The sequence below is a fragment of the Anser cygnoides genome, chromosome 3, assembly GCF_040182565.1.
Source record: "Anser cygnoides isolate HZ-2024a breed goose chromosome 3, Taihu_goose_T2T_genome, whole genome shotgun sequence".
Classification (NCBI taxonomy): domain Eukaryota; kingdom Metazoa; phylum Chordata; class Aves; order Anseriformes; family Anatidae; genus Anser; species Anser cygnoides.
The window spans coordinates 89,305,721-89,332,908 of record NC_089875.1 but is presented as its reverse complement, the minus strand read 5'-3'; the positions used below and the strand labels follow the sequence as shown (position 1 = coordinate 89,332,908).

At 40.0% G+C, this 27,188-nt stretch overlaps 2 protein-coding genes across 7 annotated transcripts in view; both read right to left on the bottom strand.

Annotated features, from left to right (window-relative positions):
* Positions 1–1,024: 1,024 nt before the first annotated feature.
* On the bottom strand, positions 1,025–15,196 carry TMEM30A (transmembrane protein 30A). Its single transcript, XM_048050426.2, has 7 exons — positions 14,829–15,196; positions 9,408–9,524; positions 8,661–8,768; positions 7,519–7,606; positions 6,915–7,058; positions 5,109–5,315; positions 1,025–2,518 (listed from the first exon to the last, which is right to left on the bottom strand). The coding sequence occupies exons 1-7, from the start codon at positions 15,132–15,134 to the stop codon at positions 2,325–2,327; spliced, it is 1,164 nt and encodes a 387-aa protein (XP_047906383.2). The 5' UTR covers positions 15,135–15,196; the 3' UTR covers positions 1,025–2,324.
* A 4,693-nt stretch (positions 15,197–19,889) lies between these two features.
* Positions 19,890–27,188, bottom strand: part of FILIP1 (filamin A interacting protein 1) — a 131,457-nt gene continuing 124,158 nt past the window's right edge. For all 6 annotated transcript variants that reach the window (XM_048050431.2, XM_048050427.2, XM_048050432.2 and 3 more), the window contains one exon: positions 19,890–21,701. Coding sequence is in view for 1 of the 6 variants with exons in the window: in XM_048050432.2 (XP_047906389.1) it covers positions 21,661–21,701 (41 nt within the window). In the remaining 5 variants the exon portion in view is untranslated. The remainder of the gene's footprint in view (positions 21,702–27,188) is intronic.

Here is a 27,188-nt window from a genome sequence, read left to right as displayed (position 1 = left end):
GTCAGATAGGGACACTGCAACTTCATCTTTGAACATGACTTAATGGCAACTTACAAGAAATACAAAATCCACAGATATCAAGTTATCTACATGTCACCAAGGCAAATTAGTCAGAGTAAAGTATGAGTTTACAGATTTAACCTAGTATCTTAGCTTCTATAATTATTTTAAGCTCCTCACGCATACTGTTCATCAGGAATATTGCCTGACAAGTATTTAGAGCTATAAGCTCTGAGAAAACCTTTATTTGTAGCAAGAACCAAACAGACAGCAATTCTTACCCCAGTGCACTTCATTAAGAAGATCCAAACAGCACTGACAGCCACATCAGTGGTCAACAGGAAAAAGGAAAGGCATTAAAAACATTTTAAGGTAGAAAAATATTTTGTTTTCAATTTTGAACACAGCCCAAAAAGCAGCATTCCCAACTTGGAAAAAGAAAAAGCTTATGAACAAAGCAAAACATTTACATTTCAAGTGACAGTTTTAAAAAGTCAAAATATTTTAACAACCAGTAATTGCAAAACATCCCCTTACTCTTGCTACATTTTGGACTAACAACTACTCTACAGATGAAAGCCAGCTTAAGATTGTGCAAGTTTTCTCCCTTGCAATATACAAATGCTATATACCCTTATCCTATAGTTCCAGCAACATAACTACAACACTAAAGTCTTGAGTATTTAAAAGGCCTATGGTGCGACATTGTACTGTGCAAACAGATTATTATATGCCATTACAGAAAGCTAGCACCCTGGAACATGGCCCCATTCCATAGTTTATAGAGCGCGATACACTTCAACCGCTAGCTGAAAAAGATTACACAAATAATTCTGTAAGAATAGTCATGCATTTCTGATAAATTAATAGTGTTGTTTAAAGCCAACTATAAATTAAGCTACTAAACTTTTTGTAACAAATACAGTCCCGGAAGTACAACTCGCTTAAACTGTAATTCTCAATAAGAATGTCTTTTCATCCAGATGGAAATATGTGCATGTTCAAGAACAAAAAAATCTCTTAATAAATGGTTTGCAGAATTTATTAGGTCTTTTTAATATACTCAATACTTTATCAAGCTAGTTGCATATAATGTGATCTCCACCATATACATTACAATTTCTGTGCATCATCCTAAAAAAAAGTAATATTTTACAGATTACCATTAGCTTTGAATTTACCTAAAAGTGAACCTTTCTGGAGTTTGATTTAAGACACTAGCCTGCATATCGCTTCTAACTGCAATATTTAAATTACATTTCACAGCAAGCTCAACCTGCATTTGAATAACAGAGGTTACTGTCATCTCAACTTTTGAATTCCTAGTTTAGTATCTCAACACTGCAAGAATTTGTGGCATTTACTCCAAAGAACAAAACAGAATATTTCCTTTACAACAAAGCCTGCTCAGCTCAGAATACATATACTTCAAGAAAATTAGGGAACTCCTTCAGTGAAAGGAATTAACCCAAATCTGTGAACAGAAAACACATTTTAGGTTCATCTTGATTAATGCTTGGAGCTGCTCTTACAAAGCAAAACCAGCAAGCACAATAGGTAAATAGTATTTGGTACAACAAAGCAAAGCAAACTACCAAAAAAAGCAGGTTCTACCTGCAACAAACATTTCCCTGTTTGGAACAAAATTTAAGAGGGACTCACACAGATAATTAACAAATAGGCTTTCTGATACCTTCATAGGATGCTAGTTTACTGGCCAGGCACATTTGTTGCAAATATAAAAGGAATTCCAAGTGTAATTCACACTGCACTTCAAGGATTTAACATAACAGAGGTGGGTAGGACCCAGGAAAAATATTTAACTTATATAAATATATTAAAATTTCAGCCAGAAATATAAGAGTCCATGCACACAAGACAGTAAGTTGAAAAAACATTTAAGACTTGACTTTTCTTTTCAACAGCACTGACACCTGAAATCTGCTAAGTTAACAATTTAAAAGGTATCTTACAGTCTCTCTCCACACAGTCCGTATGTACTGAATCATCCTGACATTACACAGCACATGAACAAGCAGCAGATGCATCAAAGGAACCAGAGCAATGTGCATCAAGTGGCCTGCCCAGTTAGAGGCAAATATCAGAAAATTGTTTCTGACAAAGGCAGAGATGTAATCAATAGAGCTAATTGTATACCCGTCATTTTCAAGAGTTAATCCGCAGCAACGGGAAAGGGGACTTTAGATAAAAATTATGTACCCAGTCTCTAAAGTGAGATTAACAGAGATTTGCCTTTCAAAAACCGGGCCCATTCTGGACTGGCCTTGATGCACATGCAGTACATTTGCTTTCAGAATGCAAGATTAATTGGGAATGTCTGCACTAGTGTTTCTATTTCCGTATTTGTGATGGATGATCAGCAATACAACTCCTAAGAAGAAACATATGGACCCAACAGTGATGTACGCAATTCCCAGAAAGGGATTTTTGCCTCCCATCCATGAGATGGTGCTTAGGATCATCCTTTTCCGTCCATCAAAACTGTATACAGGATAATCTGAGACACGCATAGGAAAATAAGCAGCACATTTGCAAACTTAGCTTTATTTTGTCAGGCACATTAAAGTGTTTGATCATCTCAATCATGCTCCAAGTACTAACATCCTTCTTGGAATACTGGAAGTGAAAATAAAAAAATTTAGCTGATTTTTAGGCAAAGACTGACCTAGTCACTGTCATCTGCTCCAAGAACAATGTCACAGTACAGATGTCAAGCCCTTTTAAGGGAAGAGTAATGCATGATTTGTGGGTTTTTGAGAGCAACTTCAATAAAACGAGGGAAATCCAAACTAGTTCTTGAATATATTTAAGTACCAAATTTTTCTTACTGACTATATTTTGATTCAGTTTTATATGCACTCCCTGCTGTTTTGCAGCAAAGAAAAATACTGCAGTAGCTATTTAAATTATCATTAAGAGTTGTCTGATTTTAAGAATTCAGTAGCTATGACAACCCACCTCCTCTAGTCTTCTGCACTTCGACCAAGTCTTTTGTTTGTCCTAAAAGGAATGGCTTACCTATACCTGATCCACAGCTCTGGCCTTTTTCTCAACTCTAAAGTCAGTCTGCCCTAGGTTACATATTGTCATTATATCATGACAATAACAGATTGAGAACGTATTCTCAAATTTGTAGGCAACCAAATACCTCTGTTCTTTCCTGTGTTTCTCTCAGTTCCTTTACAGTATCCAAGCCATGTGACTTCCCCCTCATTATAAAGCTAGTAATTTAATTTCATGCATGGACTTGAGCAATTACACTGCAGAGCAAATCTACAAATAGATAGTAACCTGACAACAGTACACAGCCACAAAAAGATGCAAAGCAGGCCCCAAGGTCCTGAATGAAAGACAGGTAGTAGGGACTGCAAGGTTCCACAAACGAACAAGATGTGCAATAAAAAAGGTGAATGAGCCTGACCATATCCCTCTGAGCACTCAATTGTGCGAAGACAACACTAACATCCTCCAAAATCTGCTGATATAACAGAAGGAAGGGATAACATGCAAAGGGACCTGACAAGCTTGAGAAGTAGGCCCATGTGAACCTAATGAGGTTCAGCAAGTCTAAGTGCAAGGTGCTGCACCTGGGTCAGGGCAATCCCAGGCATGAGGACAGGCTGGGAGAAAAACGCACTGAGATCAGCCCTGCAGAGAAGGGCTTGGGGGTTCTGGTGGACAAAAAGCTTGACATGAGTTGGCAGTGTGTGCTTGCAGCCCAGAAGGCCAACTGCATCCTGGGCTGCATCAACAGGGCAGTGGCCAGCAGAGCGAGGGAGGTGGTTGTCCCCCTCTGCTCTGCCCTTGTGAGGCCCCACCTGGAGAGCTGCATCCAGGTCTGGGGCCCCCAACACGAGAAGGATGTGGGGCTGTTAGAGCTGGTCCAGAACAGGGCCACAAAGATGACCAAGGGGCTGGAGCACCTCTGCTATGAAAAGCCAGAAGAGCTGGGGATGTTCAGCCTGGAGAAGAGAAGGCCCTGTGGAGACCTTATAGCAGCCTTCCAGTACCCTATAGCAGGTTTACAAAAAAGATGGAGAGTGAATTTTCACATGGGCAATATAAATGATAGGACAATGATAGGACAAGGGATGACAGTTTTAAACTAAAAGACAGAAGATTCAGATTAGATGTTTGGAGGAAATTCTTCACTCACAGGGTGGTGAGGCACTGGCACAGGCTGCCCAGAGAAGCTGTGGATGCCCCATCCCTGGGGATGTTCAAGGCCAGGCTGAATGGGGTACTGGGCAACCTGATCCAGTAGGTGACATCCCTGCCCATGGCAGTAGGGTTAGAACTAGATCATCTTTAAGCTCCCTTCCAACTCAAGCCATTCTATGATTCTACAAAGTTTTACACTGATGTCTTCTCTAAGATTAACATCTCCATTGTCTCCTCTCAAAGGCCTCCTCTAAAAAATGCTGTTTTTTTCCCTTTGTGGTTGCGGTCTCTTTGAAAAAGAAAGAACAGGGAAAGAAAGAGAATGCTTTCACCCTTGCTAAAGCCATAATGCAGTTCTATGTGAACTACACAATAGTTTAAGAACATTAAAATTGAAGTTGCACTTACATTAAATATAAGCCTAACTTTGAGTGAAGAAATTGCAGTAAGACTACTAACTTCAGTCATTCCTATATTTGATCATATCTGAAGATCCTGCAGCAGAATCCTTCCCCTCCTTCTCCTGAGGAATGTGATATACTTTCAGTTAAAAATGAAACAAAAAAACACCTCTGGGGCATCTCTATAGCATGATACTTTCCAGAAGATAATCTGACTGGTTCAGACAACTCCAGACTTCACATGGCTATCCTGAAGTCAAACTGACTCAATCATTTCCCATACAAAGCTTAAGAACTGGGAGAATGTCATGTTCTAACAGAACAAGTTAATTCAATAAACTTGCCTAGAAGTCAGTCAGTAATTTTGCTACCCAATTCTCATTACCAGTTTTCAAACACCACTCACTACCATCTTTTTAAGAGACGGTAAGAAAAGAAGCTCATTTGAGTTGGACTTTCACAGGTGAATACCCATGTAATCCAGCCAACACCCTTAGCAGCTTTAAGAGTTTTTTCAAAGGATACTGTATGTGATTTCCAAAGAGTATTTTCCAGCCTGCAAGGTAGGCTGTAAGTTGTTCTTCCTTTCAATGAGACGATACAGCTTGCGAAAAGTTGGCAGAGCAGCAGTACGCATCCACACAATAAAGTCTTCGTTGATAAAGCCATTGTTGTCAAGCTCTGAGTCCAGCATATACACTGGCTTGGGCCAGTTTACAGGCTTCGTCGTGCCTAAAATTAAACAAAAATAAAGTATTGCAAACATAGGGCTAAGTGACACAATGGATCACCAAAATGCATTCTAGTATTACACGTATTAAGTTCTAAGTTGTATGAAAAGCCAGGTTGGGTCATTACTATTGCAATATTACTGGACTGTTCAAGAACTTTTTATTTGCACAGAATCAGGTTGGCTGAGGTTGGCAGGGCCCTCTGGAGGCCATCTGGTCCAACCTCCTGCTCATACAGGGTCCCCTGGAGCAGGTTGCCCAAGACCACATTGGGGTGGCTTTTTAAGGTATCCAAGTCTCTACAACCTCTCTGGCAAACCTGTGCCAGTGCTCAGTCACTTAAATATTAGTGCATATCCATTTACTCTCACGTATTAGGGTAAGGTATCTGCCTTGTTAAGAGTAGTATCACTTGGTAATATATAATTTGTCTGTGACTAAGAAAGAAATCCACACCAGGTTAAACTTACAGCAATAGCTTACATACCTTGCATATATACACAAACCCTAGAGTCCTGAGAAGATTGGTTTTAGACACTACCAACTAAAGGAACTTTGATTTACCAGACTGTATTTAACCTAACAAATAAGAAATCTGTTGCTTCTAACCACAAAGAATCAGATTTTTGAAAACTCTGCACAACCTACCGGTAGAAAAATGTAGATGAAAAGTCTATATGAATAGTTTGGTTGAACAATTGCAGGATTTCTTCTCAAGTTAAAACCATAAAAAACCACAGCAGTGCACATACTAAGCTTTTCTCAGTATTCAAGGTATAAAAAGTTATCAGAAATAAAAAAGTCAAAGTATTATTTGATATTTCCACATCCCAAACAGCAACTAGTAGTAGAAATATCATTTAAGCCAGGAACCTTCTAACCATCATAAAGGAAATTGGACAAGCTACCAAAGCGAAATGCCAAAAGAGACAGAAAAGTAAAAACTAAGGAACTAATTGCCATGAACAGCACTAAGAAACAAAAGAAAAATCTATACAATTGCTAAGTCTAAAAATAGCTTTCTATTTGAATACCTGTTGGAATAATGTCAGTGCAATCACTTCATCTGAACACATTGAATAATCATTACCTGTCAGATGTGTACTACTAGAAAACCCCCATCAGCTAATATATTTCTGTACTAATAACTTGAAAGCTGCAATGGAACAGGCTTCCCACCTCCTTTACATAATCAGGATAAAGCATAGCTGAGATCTAAATAGCCCATAAAGATATTAGAACTGAACAATACACAAAACAGGAGTAACTGGCCTAAGTTGATGTCTAACAATCAATCCGATGCCAACCGACTGAAACAGCTTTTCTGAAGCTTCAGAAAGATTAAATAAAAAGATGTCTTAATTTCACAGCTTTAGCTATTACAGTAAATTTAGGAAAAAAACATACTTTCACATTAAATTTGCAGCATTCATTGCTAACAGACAACTTTTCTAGATAGAGTAGTCCTTAGTTTGGGTTTCCTCAGAGAACCACAATATTTTAAAATTAGCATATTTACTAAAACACAGTGAGGTAAAAATCCATGGGAATCAGTATATGTTTGAAATTTTTCATTCTTAAAATTTCCCATCCTTCTTACCTTGGAAAAGTGCAGTTAAGTTATTCCCATCTCCTGTAGGATTCCTGAACTTTACATTTTTATCTGTCCACCATGCAATGCCTTTTTTAATTAAAGTAATAGGAGTCCTTGTGTCATTATCAATGCGGTATAATTCCAAGGTATCTAAGGAGAAAATCAAATTGGAATGCCAGATAGAGAAGCTTTCATTAGATGAATGATCCTGATAGGCAGTGAAACAATTATCTCCAGGAGAAAACAAAACAAAGAACCGGACAAGGCATTTATTACCTGCCTGCCACAACCAAAAACTGTTCTTTTAGAAGCCATGTATATTAGATAGCAGTGTGTTAAACATATATAGTATCTTTAAGTCTATTCCACAGCTGTAACAGCCTCTCACAACAGATTTCAATCCCTTGCATACTATCAAATTAAATTAGTTATTAAATTTTGGGAAAAAAAGTAACAGCAGTACAAAACAAGATATTTTGAGCTATGAAAGAGCATTAATTCAGAAAACAAAAAAGCCAATGTCGTCTTTACTCAGAACAATCTTCAACAGCACAAGAAATACACAAGATCATGAAAACATTTAAGTAGTAACTTGGAAGTATTACCATACCATTGAACATACTGTTGGCAATAGCCCCACAGGGAGCAATGGGTTTGTCCTCATTCATGCGGTAAGGCTCACATTCCTTGCTTGGATTCTGACAGTTAAAAAGAAAAGAGGCAGATCAGTCTGTGCTAGTTTATCTAACCAACCTGTTGTTTACTGCAATACCTCAATGTGTACATCTTAAATGTACCACGATCTTTTCACAAGTTAGATTTACAGATACCTCAGTGTTCAATGCTAGTCACCATGATTCATTTTTTCCTTTATAAGCAGGAACTTGTAAACTAAAACGTGAATAAAGTCAGAATCCCATAATGGGCAATCCTAAAAAACATGAAGGCTTTGCTTGGAGGCTGTTAGGATTTTTATCTTTTAATATAAACAGTTTTCTAACATCAAGTACTCAAGTATTCATTTAAAGGACTGTTTTTTTCCAGTGTGCACCAGTGTTACAGAAAATAGACTCTAATAAGAAGCCAAGCATAGCAGAAAATGCAAAATGTTTCAAGGACTCCAATACCATGCCAATAACACAAGTTAAAAAAAAGCCCCCCAGAATCCAGTGTCAGTCACCAGCTGTAATTTCTGGAAACTATTCCCCATGCCTCCCCCCCCCTTTTAAAAAAAAGCTTACATATAAAAATTGAGAATAATCTTTGATGGAGCAAGGACCCAAATATATTTCCATTCCTTGCAAATATTACATTACCTAAACATTACACGGTGCTTTCAGCAGAATACACAGTATTCTCCAGTAATGCTAATGTTCAATATCAAACCTGAGTCTATAAAAACAGACGCGTTTAGCTACACTATCCAAACTAAGTACTAGGTAACTATTTTATACTGAAAATGAAAGCTTCAGACAGAACAGATACAGACAGGTAATACTGGCTGAAGATAACATGACAGTTTAGAACTATTCAATTTTCAGAAGTGTTCAAAGTACTGCTCTGCTGTCCACTGAATGAAACAACTGCTGTGAGACTACAACATTTTAAATTTTCTGTAAATCAAATATGTATTCCTTATTGTTGTCTTCTAGTATGCAAAAATTCTAGAACCTCATTATTATTAAACTATGTGATGATTTATGCAATTGTCAGATGCTAATTGCATATTAATATTGAAGTATGAATACCTACAAGTAGTGAACTGTTATCTCCATTTAGTTGGCTGTCATCTCGAGATTTCACATAGCGACGATGATTTTGGTAGAAGTTGGAGAGTCCATAATACATGAACACATTACTCTACAAGACAGGACAAGAGGGGTTTTAATTGACACAACGGATCAATAAAACAAACACTAGTTACCTAAAAGCTTAAACTGTGTTTTATCTTATAGCAACATTCAAAGTAGGAAGAGGCCCAATTCTCTTCACACTGAGTACACAGATTACTATTCCAACATAACCTGGCATTCTGAAGTCAAACAATATCAACACTCCATAAACCATCAGAACAATATTCATCACTACTAATTGCAGCAGTTATCTTGTCCAACGTTAAGCGCATAAGCCTCATTATTTGCTTTAACTTTGCCAGAAAGCACACATCTGGTATTGCCAGCTCCTGCTGAACCCAGTTTAAGTTGTGCAGGAATAGCTGATCTACTTGCCAAGCACATGACACACACCTAGGACACTGCCAGTAAATCCAGATGTGTAAAACACAAGCATCCCATTTAATGGTGTACAATTCTGGATAAAGAGAGGCATTAAAAACATCTCATCTCTGCTACTGAAAAGATAAACAACAATCAGATCCAAATTCAAAGTACTACTGAAAATAATCCTTTATGGTATAAAAAAGTTAATGCTGTGGGGATGCAGCTTTCCCATCAGTTAGGAAATAAACCACACATACTGTTCCAATTTCACTTTGCATACCTCAAATGAATGTTCCAGGGTGAAATTGATGGTGCAAGTACAAGGCAGTGTGCTATCCCAGGAAACATTTAAACATTTGTTGCAGGGACTGGAAGGGTCTGTTCCTGTATAATCAATCTGTAACAAAAAAAAATCATTACCTTAGAGTAGGGAGAATAAAGAAAAACAATAAGCTAGAGAGTTGATGTGATATTTATTTTGCAACTTTATTGCACCTCAGTTCCAAAAGCCCTTTCAGACCTGCATGATGATCAAGAGATCCCCTTCCAACCTAACAATTTTGTGATTCTGTCTATGTGCTTTAGGGACACGGTTTAGCAGTACACTTGGCAGTGGCAGGTTAACAGCTGGACTTCATGATCTTAGAGGTCTTTTCCAACCTAAATGATTCTATAATTCTACGATTCTACATATTCCGTTTGAGCCTCAAACGGATCTGGCCCCAGGGTGGGCTGTTACCACTGGGAAAAGAAGAAGAAAAACCAACCCAAAACACAAACACCAAATACTCAAGACAACATCATGTTTCCAAACACACATGCTATATAAAACAAGCAGATTTGGGCTATTACTTGCCTTCCAGAGAAGTTAAGTTTCTACAAGTCTACCTAGATATTTAATAAAAAAGTTTCTCATGAGAGAACTTGCTTTGCTGCCCATATTCAGACATTGAATCAGTCAGAAGGATTTTCCAAAAGACCAAGTTCTTAAAGACCAAGAACTCTCTTAAAATAGGGAAGATGAAGACACTAATATTGGTCAGCCAAGAACAGTAAAATCCCAGCAGATGAGCAAGACAATCACTTAATTTAGCTTATTAGAATATCTGTATTTAATAGCATAGCTACAAGAAAAAGTAGCTTGAACGTATGGATTTCAAATACCTATACAGTATAAATAACATATCCAGAGCAGCCATGCACTTATTACTTATTCCACAGCCCTTGCCAACTGAAGTCTCTTGACTGCATTAGCTTGCTTTCTCATTTACAGCTCCAGTGTGTGAATGCCAGGGAAGAATTACCTTGTGTTCAGCAGGTTAGCTGCATGTGTAGGAGGAGAAAGCTTCTGTCTGCCTATGAACTATGTACTTAAGACACAGGAGCTTCCTATCAAGGATTAAAACTCAGTCCAACACATGCCAAGTTAAGGCAACAAACTGTTTTACATCAGTATCATTTGAACTACAACTCCTGCATTTTTTTGAAAGACCGCTGCAAGTGGTTTGTCCTGATTTATGCCTGCAGTCAAACATTACTGAGAATTAGAACGATTTATGATCTGTGCTAATGTCTGTATTACGGTTAAATAAAGCAAGTAGTTTCAAGGTTCAAGGAACAACTGAAGCCTGTTTTCCTCTGGATCTTCTTCAAGGTCTCTCCTCCTGTAGATTCTCTGATATCTGTTAAAAAACAAGCTGCAGCCCCTCCTTCAGGGAAGACATTTTTAATAGCCTGTGTTCTGCTGCCAGACTTCTGACAGATGAGACCAATACCCTAAACAAGCCCAGCTGAAACAAATCAGCTTCAGAAGCTATTAGGTGAGGGAGAAAGACTCACCTTACCTTTGCCTCCTTCACAGAGCTCAGAACAGAGTTTGTGCTGACCTAGAAACAGCACTGCCTCAGCAGTCCGCAACAGCTCTGTTCAGCTACAGACCAGACCAACACAGCTCTAAACAAACGATGCAGCTGATTTGTTTATTGGTAACTTGCTTGCCATTTTCCTGCTTTAGTGGGGGAAAAACATTTCCTTTAGAAAGACCTTAAGCCTCCGCATCCTGAGCTAGTTCTTCAGTTACTGCAGAAGTTTTAGATCATGAACAAAACTCCAATACTTGAAGGTTTCAAAAGATCTAAAGACTTGACTTTTGTCAAGAATTCACTACATCTGTGGAGTATGAAATTGGTGTATATCAAAATAGAACAGTGCTTCTGACCAATGCTATCAACTTCAAAGGTAACCAGAAGCCTTCCCGTGCAGTAACTGCAGACAATTTTTTTTTCCTGCATTCACAGTAGGTTACATTCAACAGGCAGCTAAACTAAAGGGACACAGGCAGATTTGCATCACCTGACAAATAATTAAACCCTTACTCTGAGAACTTAAGAACAGATTTACCAGGCCAAGGCAGAAATCCACCTGACCCGCATATACCTACTGGTTGTTATCAGTCACCCATGGCCTCTCAGGCTGTTGATGTCCTTCCCCCATCAATTTACATTTTTGTAGTGAAGTAACACAGCCATTGTGTATAAATATTTGCCAAGCCATCTGTGATTTTGTAGACTTCACACACTGTCACAAATTTATCCTACTTCGCTTGGCCACTTGTTGTGTAAAAGGCATCCCACAACCCTGCTCCTCTCCAATACCCCTCTCTGTAGATTTCATTTAGTTCTGAGTCACTTCTGAAATGGGGTTACTGGAACTGCACGCAGCGCTGAAGATGTATGCAACAGCCACGTACTTTCTTTCCTAGCTTTTTCCTTCTTCATTCCTAGCAATGCCTTTAGGTCTATTTGGCATTTTAATTACTTCTTAGCAATTTACATCAGCAGTCACAAGGATCTCTTCCTATGCAAAGGATGTACAAAAGATAAGACACTTAGGCAGCTTTTTTCTTATTTTTCACCCAAAGGAGCAATGTTCCTGATAGGCCCTACGTAAATGGTTGTTTATCCCCTTTGAAACAGTGAGGAAAAGCTTGGGAACAGCCAACACAAAAAAAACCTATAATCCTAGTACATTTAAGCTGTTGGATATCTTCCACATTCAAATTCAGGAGAGCTTAAAGGAAATCAATGGAAAAGCTACATTTTGCTGCTCAGTCCTTGCACCTGCACAAGAACAGCACAGTTCTCAGAGATGCTGATGGCTGCAATATCTAGTTCCAGGGGAGGGCTGGGGAGGATTTGAACTGTACACAAATAGGTATTTTGTGGACGTAAGTTACACATCGTGTTCAATTCCAACACTCCAAGTCTACAGGCAGCTACACACACACAGGCACTGAACAAGCTGGCTGTTGTCTGAGGTGAGTGTAAATAACTACCTCTGCTTCCTCCCCCAGTTACATTTTTAAAAGAGCTTAGTCACTGCACCCAGCTTTTACAAATAGCCTCCCAGCATTGAACTGACAGCTACTTGTGAAGAACACTGGGAGGTTACTACCAGAAGCCAGCACACCAAGCAGGGACCTAAGCTAGACATACAGGTGAGAGCTGTGTCTCGAACTGCATCCCTCCCCGGTGGCCAGAGCCACTTAGATGAAGTATTTTACTGACCAGTTTTGTTACTGAGACAATAAGGCCTTTTCTGATTTAAACAGCCCACCACCATCAGATTCATCTGGAGCTATCTGCCTTTAAAAAGGGAATCTCCTTTGCTGTGTATACCTACGTGTATGTAATACATATATATGCACAAACATACTCCTGCTCCCCACAATTTTTGTATAAAAACACTTTGTAAAAAATGCATGAATGAGCATCCCAGAACAGAACACAGGCTTCCTCCTTTCTACTTGCACATCCTGTTTGATCATGACATCAAGCTCAGAAGACAAGAACTCCGCTCCTCCTGCCCTCAGAACATTATGACCTGACTTTGGAGAGCTGCAGGTGAGGTGGACAGTAAATGATGAACACACTTAATAAAACAAACCCCTTTCCAACCTTGACTACCTTGAAATTAGCAGAAGGCTGCCACCTGCCATCTGGTTTCCAAATATAAATGGCCAACACAGCTTCATACAGACAGTCTGACTGCACAGGGGAGCATCAGTCATCCCATTTCACCTAGGGCTGTCAGTACTGTATGTGTTGGGTGGGAACATCTTGTTTGTGGTTCCTACTTGAGCTCCACAGGAGTACAAGACTGAGCTGCTCAGCAACAACAGCATACGACTGAGTTCATACACAGCAGGAATACAGTCACAAGGACTCAGGTGAAACTGTTGGATTTCCTGTCCTCACAGAACCACCAAGAACCAATCGTAAGGGAGATTTACCCACTTGTTTTATCTTACAATCAGCATAAGACTGTGTGTTCCCTTAGTAAAAAAATGGCTATCTTAAATGCCATTGTCAAAAAAGCATTAGCAAGCTTTCTTCTTCCTCAGTTCAGCGTCCTGTTGAAAACAAGCACTTGCACTACCCTTAAATACGACTATAACATGACATTAAAGGCCAACATGTCCATGACAACAGGACAATGCCCCCTGCAGCACCTGTGCCAATTTTCTGATGTCATGCATCTGAACATTTACTCATACTTCCAGGCAAGAAGGAACTGATTTTCATGAATATCCTTACATACAACAGTTAAACACTGAAAAATACACTCCAGATTTTCATTTTCCACTTCATCTTTTCATTGAGTGGAATTTTAGTTTTCACTGTAAAGAGAAAATGAACTTTAAAGTAGTTTTATTGTAACACTGCATATTCCAGCAAATATACAGAAAGATAATATAATTTGCTGTCTGCCTCAAGATTTTTTTAGTTAATTTACTTTCAGCATCACACTGATATCACTAGTCAAGCCGCTGCTTTGAACATCACTTACTGGGAAGAGACAGCTTACTCTGACAGCTAAAATGACTGTATCCACTAAATTGATGTTCTCCAATATGTCAATACAACAAACAGCTACAGATTTTATTCTGTGTTTTTCTACAATCAATCCTGGTTCCATTAACTTACTGGAACTAATAGCACCTGTCAATTTCCTTTTCAAGGTTGTCTCTGAGCCCTTTAGGTTGTTTCCTCACAACACAAACCGATTCTATTATCAAACAGACTTAAGAGTGATATACAGATTAGTTTTGGGTTAACCCTCAGCAGCTTTTCACAGCAGTGGCATGGTTAATTATAAAAGGCTCTTAGTTTTTATAGGTATAATTAGAAAAGGCTACACTCTCCAGACTTTGTTTTTTTCAATCCACCCCTGACACACTGGCCTCCCACGCAGCACCTGAAACATTAAGTCATTTGTACACGTAAGAATTGGAGCAATACGCTCACCGCAGAGTTCTACCTCGAAACTATATTACCCGGGACTGTTTAAAGATGTAATACCCATACTTCTAAAGTTAAACTGTTCAAAGACAAACTGTTTGAAAACATGCTACCCACTACTGCGGGACACCCCAGGTGGGGTGCGCACACTCCCTGTCCTGCCTCACCGAGCTGTGTGTGGGGTTAAATCCAGGCGCTGACCTCCCTGAAAGCCCACTGGGGGGCACCGGCTGGATCACCACGACCTGTTTGGGGGACACTTGAAGCTTTTAGGGCGCAGATTGCTAAGGAGCAGGTCCGTTAGGGCTGGAAGGACCCCGAAGCCCAGGGGCTCGTTAGGGCTGGAAGCCGCCCGCAGGCGGCCTGGCCCAGCCCCCAGCCCCCCCCCCCCCCCCACGCACCTCGTACTCGCGGATGTTGTTGGAGGTGACGAAGATGCCGATGCCGATGGGGATGAAGATGAGCCCGATGACGAAGAAGGCCGGCAGCACGGTGCCCGCCGTCAGGATGGGCTGCCAGGCGGGCAGGCGCTGCTGCTTGAACGCCGTGTTGTCCGGCTTGCGGCTCTTCACCGCCCCGCCGCCGCCGCCTCCCCCTCCTCCTCCCCCTCCCCCGCCTGCCCCCGGCGCCCCGCTGCCCCCCGGCGCCCCGCCGCCGGCCGCAGGGTGCCCGTCCGCCTCCTCCTTGGCGCTGTAGTTCACCGCCATGACACCCGCCCGCCCCGCCGCCGCCTCCAACGCCCTCGGCACGTGACCGGCCCCCGGCACGTGACCGCCGCCGGGCGCTTCGTAGATGACGCAGCCCCCTCACGGCCGCCCGGGGGAGGGGGGAAAGGCCGCGCGCATCCCTTTATGGCGGGGGGGGGGGGGCGCGCATGCGCAGTGCGGCGGGGCGGGTTTCCCGCCGGGCTGTGTGTGAGGGAGGGTGGCGTGGGGCGCCAGTAATGACCGCTGGTCATTAGGCGGGCGGCTAATGAGGAGGAGGCGGCGCCAGGCAGCGCTGTGCTGAGAGACTGTGTTTCTCGCTCTCGTCAGCGCTTCCCGTTCAAAAATCCGCCCGGGCTGCGGCCAAATCCGCCCCTCCGCAGGCATTTGTGTGTTTATGTGGCCTTAAGGAGAAATAAAATTGAACAGTTTCACAAGCACGTCACGCAGTCGGTGCTTTTTGGGTGCCTTTGGAACGGCTTTCCCCCAAATAAACGCCATGTGGCTCGTGGGGCCATCCGAAATACCAACGGAGAGCGCTAGGGGGAGCAAGTGGCCCGTGCCGACGGTGCTTGGGCGCCTTGGGTTTTTAGGCACCTAAAATTCTAAAAAGACTAACTTTGGGGCCTCAGCAATCATCTAGGGCTCCAAAATGAATCGTTTTCTTTGTGGCATCTGTGCCACAACTGTATCTCGTTCCTAACACATCCCTCACAGCTTCTGGTGGGCCTACCTGCCATTGTCGTTCCCTGTAGACAAACCCTTCACCCTGTTACAGCCCTTTATTATCTTTTGTCTTCTGTCATCAGCTACAGCGGCTTGTGCCCCCTCAGCCCCCCAGAAAATCCAGTGAGGGAATAATACTGCTTGTAAACCTGTGCTGTGAGATGGGAGGTAACCGCTAGCCTCATGCTGCCAGGTCCAAGAGGACTGGCAAGAAAGGGCACATTGAATTCCTGTGGGAATCTGTGACTTTTTAACTTCTGCATTTTATTAACCACTCAGGAAAAAGCATTGAGGGCTGATCTCCTTTCCCCCGTGCCACCCTGACCCTGCCTAGACACCCAGCATCTTCATAGCCTCCATCCGTGAAGGACCACCTCAACCACTGACAGGGCCGAACACAGCCACTGCAGAAACTTGGTGGAAAGTCGTCCATTCAGCCTTGCAGACACACACAGGGCACCACAGGCCACTGCATTTTGCCGTCCTAATTGGGATCGTGCTGGGAGCTTTGGCACAAGGTCCATCAAACAGGGCCTGCCATCATGGAACGAGACAACCAAATACACCTTCCACTCCTGTTCTGGAAGCAAGCGGTTACGCTGGGTACGGGCTCTGTCAGCCCATGGGAGCAGCCACATGAGTGATGCAGGGTGGTGGGCCTCAGTGACGAAATACGGCACCATCATTTACGTGGAACAGGCACGATAGGGGGGCACTTCCTAGAGGATTTTGCAGGGAGGTCCTCTGTCAAGAAACACAGGCTGGTGTGAAAGTTTTCCTTCAAAAAACAGCATACTGCCCAGGGGACTAGACTAAATCCAATCGAAGGAAACATCAAATTAGGACTAATGGCTGAGGGACCTCAGGCTGAGGGACCTCAGGCTGAGGGAGTTGGGGTTGTTCAGCCTGGAGAATAGAAGTGAAGGCTATGGGAAAGGCCTTATGGCGGCCTTCCAGTACCTAAAGGGGGCCTACAAGAAAGCTGGGGAGGGACTTTTTGTCAGGGAGTATAATGACAGGACAAGGATTTTAAACTAAAAGAGAGTAAATTTAGATTAGCTATAAGGAATAAATTATTTACTTAGAGGATGGTGAGGCACTGGTACAGGTTGCCTAGAGAAACTGTGGATGCACCCTAGAGGTGTTCAAGGCCAGGCTGGATGGGGCTGTGGGAGGTATCCCTGCCCATGGTAGGGGGTTGGACCTGGGTGATCTTTAAGGTCCCTTCCAACCCAAACCATTCTGTGATTTTATGATTCTAACGAAGATGTGAAAAGGTTCAGAATTTTCATGTACTGTTCTGCTCCATTTGTATCAAATGATGTGCTAATGGAGTCATAGCCACAAAGCCAAGGATAAAGCTGGGAAATGTGTAAAAAAGAGAGAACAGGAGAATTTCCTACTTTCCAACCCAGTAGAATCAGCTGCCTTTGTAATGCTGTCAGATTTTGAACTGGCTGCATTCAAAAAGGTGTAGGGTACACATACTTCATGGCTGAGTCCTGATTTTGGGACAAGTATTACCATATTGAAAAAATAACTGAAGTGAGTTGTCTAAACTAGTCTTTGCTCTCCATTCAGTATGATGTGAAAGAGAAAAACAAGTTAATGTACCATGCAGATCAGATCTTATGGTGAGTGCTACCACTATTATTAGCCAGTTATGGCTTTTTTTTTTTTTTCTTTTTTCCAATTAGTTGTATCACAGGGCATATGCTCATCTATAAGCTTAGCCCACACATATATTTTCATTGTAACAACAAAGTTAATTACAAGCATGTTTTTTTCTTTTTACCAAGATAATCGTATTCTCAGAACCTAAATATGGATACAATCACAGGGTGTATCTTAACTCCATTCTTTAGAGAAATAATATCAGCATGAATACTTCAATATATTGGCATTACTTTATTGCCCATAACCTAAGGTCTTGGATGAATATTATTCTGTAGTTTTATGCTAGGGGAAATTAATTTATATCCAGGCAAGTCCAACTAACATAGTTCGTGCTCATGAAATTTTACAGCGAGGTGCTGTGCAATATAGTGCGCCTCATACTGGTTTGTGCGCAGTTATAAGAAAAACAGATATGGAAATAAATACTTACAAAAACATACACTTATAACGCTCTTTTTTAATATATGGTATGGCAAATGGATTTGTTAGGCATTAACTTGGCAATGAGTGGTGCAGGCATATTGCATAGTCAAGACCTCAGTGTGTTACACTTACTAATCTTTAAGACAAGGAAGAAGCAAATACACATCAGACTACCTAAAACCAAATGCTGAAATTACAAAATTGGAATTTGAAAACTGAAGTATGATTTTGAGGGTACTAAATGAGCCTTAAAATTGTACAAAAATTACAAAAATGAATGTATCATGGTTAATCTAAACAACCATCAGTTGGCACTTACTTTTTAATTGAATTCTATTAAGCTCCCATAAATGATCTTCTTCTGACACTTACCCTATAACGTTGTCCATTTATTTCTGGAAAAAAAATAATAATTGATGCTCTTTAAAATCTAAAGAAATAAAACTCCATGCTGTTAGAACAACTAAAGAATAGTCAATTAAGGCAAATAAAACGCATTAACTGCCGAATGGATTATTTCAGTGAACAAATATACATAGGTGAAATCAAGCATTAAATAAAAAGTCTTTGGCTTAAAATTAAATGTTACTGTTCAGAGGAAGAGCTAAAACGCAGCAATTCACAGTAGAAAGTGGAACATTCAGGGCAGTAACCTCAATTTTCTATTTATATCTTGTTTTCTACATTGCAGGTGGTTCTACAAAGCAGGTAGTTTTATCTCCTCTATGTCCAACTATGTTTCATGACGAGGCAAATGGAGAACTCAGTGGCTATAAAAGAGTTTTCCTCTAGAAATCAAAGTATTTGAGATTTTTTAATAGACGTGATATTTTATTACCTATAACTATACTAACACAGGTCTTTCAATCCTCTGTAGACAGTAAGAGTTCCTTAAAGGAAAAGCTGATCTTTCACTAATTTTCAGTTGTTTAAAAGCTACTGGTATCTGTAGTCCCAAGTAGCCTCTACGCTGCCTTAGTCTGAAAACACTGCATGATTACTTTCTTTAAAATTGTAATACTTGTAGAAATTAACCACATTTTCAGTCTACATTGATATATTTCTTCCTGAGAATTCCCAAAGTATCAGCTAATTATGTGACTGATGCACTTACTTTACTCGTTTTAGATTCAAATCCAGATTAGATAAGGTAAAAAAAATGCCCAGGAACATAAATGCACTGAAGATGAAATACTCCTGTCAAAGCACCCTTTGCGCACAGGAGTTTTACTGACCAGGCATTTTAATGAAATAGTTTGCTGCTTGCCAGGTGTCAGATCAGAATTTGTTATTCTACCTGCATAAACCACTACTGATCTTTTATGACCAGCGTTGCCATTCTACTAATCTAAAAAGCTGCAGTTCATCTACGATATTTTAAAATCTAAAAGATTTCAAATACACCACGACTATATTTATGCTTTAAACAAGTCTTTATTTTTTAAAGCTTAAAAATGTAATGCATTTGCAAAACCATAAAAGTTTAAGTATTTGGTTAGGAATCATAAAACAAAAGGGGACAACTTGTACATACACTCATACTGAATCAGCTTTATATTAAAATCTAGACAAGGAAAATATTTTCTACTTTGATTGGAACTTTTTAAATCCTGTCTCAACTTCAAAGTAAGATTGTATTATATGTTGCTCATATGTAAAACTTTATTTCAGGCATGTCACTGTCACTTTCAGATAGCTGGCAGTTTCATTCCAGGTGAGCTCATGGGTAGTTCTGGATTCACAAGCGATGCTTTGAAACTAGAAGATTTGGGTCAGTACTATGTTCATTCCACTGCACAGTAATTTGAAACGTGGCACATACTAAACATGATTCACCCCAAGCTCTATTACTCTCTGAAAGCTGGAATTCTTCTCAACTCACTCTAAAATTTGACCTACAGACACAGCTACCTAATTGGCATACATTGTCAGTTGTAAAAAAAAAAAAAAAATAAAAAAAAATTAAACTTGATGTACCAGCTGAAATCCTGGTGTAGTCAAAAACTATACCAACAAATGAGTTTGGCAAGTATAAACAGCATTTATTTTGTTTAGATTACTCAGTAGAGCTTTATTGGCTATCTCCTCCCAGTGCAGATCAACTCCAAGAGAGTTCATACAGGTCCCAGAATATCCTGACTCTCTACAATTTAAACATTTGATGCGGAGCTCATATCTAGGAGAGAAAAGAGCTCCCATGGTTGGCAAGCAAACTAAAGCATGAAGATCAAATTGGCTACGTACCAATGCGTTACTCCAGCTTCAAAGGTAACTGGCCTACTCATCTCAGTGGGACACTGAGTTAATGCACTTTTTCTGGCATCCCACATCATATCTCCTGCAAGCAACGCTGCTTTCTCTTCCAAAAAATAGTTTCTCCCAGTAGTTTCTACAATTAATAAAAAACTGTGGTATTTTAAATATGTGCCCATGACTTAGATTAAAGATAATTTATTATGAAATGTGTAAGAAAAAAGACCTGGCATGGGTTTTATCCAGCTTTACGTGTAATTCATTCAATAATCATTTTAAGTGTAGCTGCCACAGAAGTCTCTGGGTGCTATTTGAAAAGCTACAGCCACCAGTGTAAAACGCTGAGTTCACCACATGGCATCTCATGTATACAGTCCTATTAGTCTTGCACTAAACAGTCTGATCATATCAACCAAACCTATCTGCCAAAGCAGTGGAAGCACCAGGTTAGCACAATTATGTCATTGAGCACTTGGTGATGGATCCCTCTTCATATCATAAACAGTATTATAGTCAGTTTTACTAGGTGTATCACTGTGATACTGCAGTGAAATACCTGTCAGAAAGTCACTTCCAAAGCCATACATTCTGCCTCTATAAACAAATGCGTATGCAAAGACTGTCAACATTAAGAAATTAGAGTTAAAATTGAAACGCTTACATTTGCATAGTTGTGAAAATTTATTAGTTACAGTGTAGTGAAAATCAACTTTTTTGGTACAGGCAGAATAAAAACATACATTATATAGAAAAAAAATCACAGCTTTAAAAACTGGCTTACATTGTTTAAAATGAGTAAATCTGGTTGTATTTCAAGACATTGGACTTTAACAGTTAATAGTTTTATGCCAAACCGTCACACAGTGCAAGAAATATTCTGCAATAGTACAAATTCCATACAGCAGTCTTCAGAGTATTTAGTCTCACAGAATCGTATGGTGGCAAAAAAATTGTGCTGAGTTATTTTTCCATTTAAAAACAAAACATTGTTGAAGTTAAATTTTTCTTTCTTTACATACTCTATATTACAAAAATATCGAATTGCGAATTTGACAGTGTATTCTACAAATAAATGCGCCATGGACAACAGGAATTGCAACTTCAGGATAGTTACTTTACAAAGTGTATTATAAAAATAAATTATATAGCAAACATCAAATGAAATCAAGCGCGTGCCTTAAGCTTTGCAAATAAAAGTGAAATTCAGCTGGCAGAAAGGCTGCTTTTCTCCCTGTATCCCGGCCTGTATCTTTCAAAATATCAGCAAGGCCCTTCATTCTTAAAGCTCTACCAAGATAAAATACATAAAATGTAATGGAAGCAATAAAAACTTCCACGAAGAATCAGTAGCACAAGTGACCCTGGTGTTGATGGTAGAGAGCTTCTCCAGTGATCCGTCCAACTGGTAAGGAGGGCAGTGCACACAGAGAGAATCTACTGGGCTGGTAACTCATCTGGAGCTCATGCGTAACTGGTGAATGATGACGCTCTCTAAAAGAAAAGATAGCAAAACATTTGGTTTTATGAAGCTGTAGACAAGTTGCAAGTTACTATAAAGAAGAAGAGTTACATCGGCAATGCGTTTTTCTTCAAGAAATATCTTGCAGACTTAGTCTCACATCCCTGTTTGGTTAAAAGTGCCCTGACTAGTGCTACAAGGGGAAATTCTGTTTGTACCAGGAGCCCTCGGCTTCCACTTCAGTGTCAGGACCACCACTTGGTCATCCATAGGGAAAAAGAATAATATAGTTGAATATTGTATAGTTGAACCACAGGAACCCAACAGTTCCAGTCCCACACCTGCATCAGGTAGAGGATGGGGGACTCTTGCATCCCATCTGAGCAAAGCCATCAAAAACCAGCTGGCAATTCTGAAACAGGGATGAGAAAGACGTATGGGCTCATTTCCTGTTTTTAACTGAATTTTGCATCAGTAACCTATGCTGATTTTATTCAGCAGGTCTGCGTGAATTACGCTATTGACTTTAATGCACATAAATTCCAACCACAGTATGCAAAACGAAGTGTTTGCCTTGTCTTTGAAAGGCTGGGTTTAACGTTGCTCTGTGTAACACGGGAGCTCCCTGATTAATCTCTAGGCTCTGCTGAAATACAAGGTGATCACCTGGTCTTTGATTCTTCTGAGTACACTGCTCTGACAGGCAACATTTTCTTTCTCAATAGCCTGAAGATTTTTCGAAGAGTATGCAACCCAAGAAATTACATTAACCATGTCTTTATTCCCTTTTACATTTTTCTTGACTTTTGCCTTTCCCTGCAAATATTCGCAAGGTGCTTGAATTAGTTACATTATAAGAAGGAAGAGAATCGCTGTTTTTCATGTACTCGTCATGCCAGATCTTTTCCACTAGATGGCAGATTCCAGTTATGATTTTCATCCACGTTGAACTAGAAAAGCAGGACTTAAGGCAGCATTCAAGAAAGTACGGTATGTCAGATGAAATAATAGAATTGCCTAAGTAAAAGCATTTCCTTTTTATATAATCTATCAGTAAAAATTATTTTCAAAAATATAAGTATACCTGTTCTCAGAGATTCAAGCAATGAATATGAAAGAACCACAAACTACAGTAAAAAAAAATACCTTACAACCAGTGCTGTTCTCTAACTTCAAGCTCTTGAAGATGATGGAACAAGCTGCATTTACTTAGTATCAGATTATAACCTCAGGTGAAATCTCCCTTTTACTTCAGTGGGAGTCATATGAACTCTATAAAAACACTTCCTTAATATTCAATTTGCACATTCTCTATTAATCCAGAGTTTAGTTACAAAATTCTAAGAACTAAATGGGCTGCAGAAAATATGATCTTCCTTGCAAAGGCTCAATTACTGAATGAACAGCAAAAATATAATAGGTTTCTGAATCAGTCTTCCTCCTACAGTCCAAATATAACAATTTTGCAGAAAAGAGTAGGAAAGATATTTAAAAATATATATATATCCACTTCCACTATTAATTTGTTCATTAATTTCTTACCCACATGTATATGTTTGCAAGTATTTTTTTTTCTAATAAATAATTTTGTGTTGAAATGTTATATATGTAATGTATATATATTATATACATACTGTAGTAACTAAAATAGGTGCCCAAACAGTTATTAAACTGAAATTATAGGAGGGTAGATTTTGTCAGAGTTCTGCAGGAGTAACCTCTGTGGGAATACGATATCTGTAGGATATGATTACGTGGATTTTTCTAGGGTTATAGGTCTGAACATTTCAAGGTGCTGTGAATTCACTTAAATGCATCTGAATTTATTTTAATGACAGGAAAAGAGAACCAAGGTATGTTTATGTAAAAATGCTACTTCTGATTTCAGTCTCCCCGATGTAAGCCGGAATTTCTCAGGGAAACACAGTATTAACAGCTGGCCTATCAAAAACACCAATTCTCATAATGAACCACATCAACTGATATAATTTTTATATATGAAGTTTAATTTCTTCTTACAATATATACAAACACCACCAAATGATACAGAAATGTATGTACCACAGAAAGTGCACACCCAAACAGCAGAAGCAAATCATGTATCAGCATTTCTATTTTTAAAATCCTGTTGAAAAGGTTTTTTAAAGGGAGAAACCATTTATACCTGAACGATTTGTACCTGAATCTCAGAGCTGACAGCTCTGAATCTGTGAGTATTTAACCCTGATTGCATCTTCCAAAAAGCCAAGTTAAGAGCAGTGTGCAGGTAGCAAGAGAGATTCAAAGTGAAGTTAATATCTATGATTAGAAATGTTGGATATGGGTCTGAAAGAATGAGCTCAGTCAGAATTAAGGGAAGAGGATAACTCACAGTGACAAAGGGGAAAAAAACATTCCCCTAAATGAAAACGAGTTCAAAGGATGAGCTCACAGAAACTCCTGCCAGCAAACTACAGGTTTCAAACTGACACAGTGAAATCGGCCACTGATGTGTGATAGGAACATGTAATTGGTCTGAAAATCGTCCTGACTGCTGCAGCTTGTGCCAAGCACCTGAAACGCAGCAGGGTGGTGACTTGCTCTCTCTGAAGACACGTGCTCCAGTTTCTGATCAGAACCACCGAATAGCCGTGTAAATACTGAGCGTGTTTTAGAACACATGTAGCGCGTCTCAGGCAGTAACATGAATTTTCAGTGGTGACCGGATTCAAACGAGGTCTTTGGCACTGCTGTGACTAGGCAATGGGAAGGAGGCATGGCAAAGAGGAGCTTTTCTGCCAGCTTTAAATGTTCATGGCACCATGGTCTTGCTTTTGCCAAGCTGGCTCCTCTACTGAAATTAAGAGTTATGTATTTGATGCCTTGTCATCTTTATCACCCACAGAGAGCACGGAACTCAGCACTGGATTCAGAAAAAAACAGCATGCTGAGCAGGAAGACACTTAAACCCAGCCAAGAGGGTAATGCTGAGGACAAAGCTGTAACTTCTGAATCCCGCCCTACCTCTGAGGTTCAGGTGTCTTGCTAAGCCTTACCAGAGGCTCCTTCCTCGGTTACACACTCACAGGCCGTAATGATCTCATTAAAACAGAAAATCAGGCCTTTTCTCTCAATGTCTTTACAATATTTGAAAATCTTAAAAGACAGGGAAAGAAATAGAAATTTTCACTTCTTACACAAATATTCCATGGTAAGCGAAGTGTTCCATAATATGTGGGCTGTAGGTTCAATTTTACCTGGGCCTGAAGGGATTCAAATCTGTGTCTCCCCTGTTTCAAAGACCACTGTAACCACCACTACTACTCTGAGGTGAATGCATTTTGCTTCTGAAACTGTTCCACTTCATCAAAAAAATCAATATAGAGAAAAAGGGAAGGGAGAGAAAGCATGAGGATGAGTAATCCCTGATGGTCACCTGGCCAGAGGAAGATTGGTTTCTGCACTGTAATCCAGTTATGTAAAATACACAAAACGAAGCCCTGTAAATAAAGGCCTGAATAACTTCTTATGGATTTGTTTCTCACAGTCTGATCCTTTGGTACCAAGTGAAATCTGAGGTCTGAGCAAAGCTTGTCCTTGTGGCATTTCTGCCGTCACTCTCTTGTGTTTGTTCTTTGATATTGTGTGAAGGTGAGCTCATGCTACATTCTTTCGTGCAAGGGGGTTCTGCTAAGGTCTTGCTCCTTCTCTCAGTCACCCTCTTCATTAAACTGGAAGAACTTCCTCTTGAGACCTCTGTTGCTTTGTCAGGTTGAAAGTGGTTGATATGTTCAGTGTTGTTCATCAATGGAGGACAGGTGGAGGGATGGGTGAACACAGACAGATATTTCATCTTATAAACTTTCTTTTCACAAAAGGTCAGGCTCAAAAAAGCAGCCTCTGGGACAGAGACCGGAAGCTGGGGCGCTCCCTGATTCAATATCCTGACCACTCAACCACCACTCTCTTGTTTCTGCTCAGTGAATTCTGAAGTCCTCCGTTCAGCACAGCACAGCCTTTACAGGAGGGAATGAGAATGCCATCTTCTTCCCCCTCAACTGTCTGTCAGTGCTATTGGTGAACTTTTGGAGATGATCTAGGTTTGAGTCTTCTCAGATACCGGTGAGAAGGGGGACCTGTCTTGTACCTTTGAAAGACAGGTTCAATCAAAAGCTTTTTTAAATAAGCCATCTATACCCCTGCGAATAGAAATACCCCCTTCACACCCCTATTGGGAGTCTTTCACGGTTCTACATCCACTTTAATGCAGCCACCGGTTTCCTACACCTTCCCTCTTTCTTTTTCTGGCCCAAGAGCCTTCAATTATTAAGACTTCTAAACTATAGGCTCTCTATTTTTTTATTGTATCATCTTATTTTTTTTCTGCCTTTAAGAAAGAAGAATCTCAGGTCAATTAAAACAGATGTTAAAAAATGTGCAGTACAACTAAATACATATTTTTAGCTAACAGTCAAAGTAGTTGCCTGATTCCAACTCTCTGGACTTCTGCTGGGTTGGCTATGGAGGAAAAGTTCCTTTTTGTTGTGCTGCCCCTGGGAAAAATAACAGGATCCTTGGTCTGACCTGTCTGGAATTTCTCAAGTCTGTCTCATAAAATCCTACTGACTCTACAAGAGCGGTTCTTAGCTTGTGCCTGCAGTTCTGGTTCAGTTGTGCTGATTTGCGTGTCCTGGATTTCAGGTACTTTAATTCTGGCTTCTTTCTTCAGGTGAATTAATGTTTTCGGATGTTATGCAAAACAATTTTTTCAACCACAGGCACACATAGAATATTGTCCTGGGTATGGCAACAGTTAACTAAGGAATAGCTAGTTTCTTTGAAAAAAGTATTTGAGAAGGAGGGCTTAAGCCAGCTGTAGCTCATCACTGTATCAAGCCACATTAGCTTGGGGCTCATGTTTGCAGTATTATTTAAATGACTGTTTTGAACTAAAGACTTGCTTCAGTGCCAGTATTTAGAGTGACTATCCAGCTAAAAGCTCTTAATAACGTGTTTTCTTCAAATATCTGCTAAAAAGTCTATCCTACAATAAGAACAGTAAGATCTCAGCAACCATTTATTGACAAATTGAGGCTTTTAAGTGATAACACTTAGATGAGAGGATCTGATGCATTTCTGGCATGGTAACCCACACCACTTGATAATTCCAGTTTCCAAGTTTTATCCAAAATACTCGAATGTTATGAAAAATGCTGCTAATATGAATCTGATTTGCAGATGTCATAGGATCCAGAACCTTAAAATTAGCAGGTATTGCAGGTGCTACACACATGTAGAAATGGAAGCCTGTTTCTTTTTGTATGTGACAGCAGCTTTTACATCACAGACAAAGTGTCCTTCATGTGAATCAAAAAATGCCAGCTTTACTCTGGGATAATGGCCATATCTGGATCTTAAATTGGAGAGCATTGCAAAGCGCAGACTGAAGACTAAACATTGCTTGGATTGAATATAATTTTGCTGACCTTCTGTGGCAGATTCTTCCATCTAATTTCTTCTCCCAGACAGAAAGCCATTTA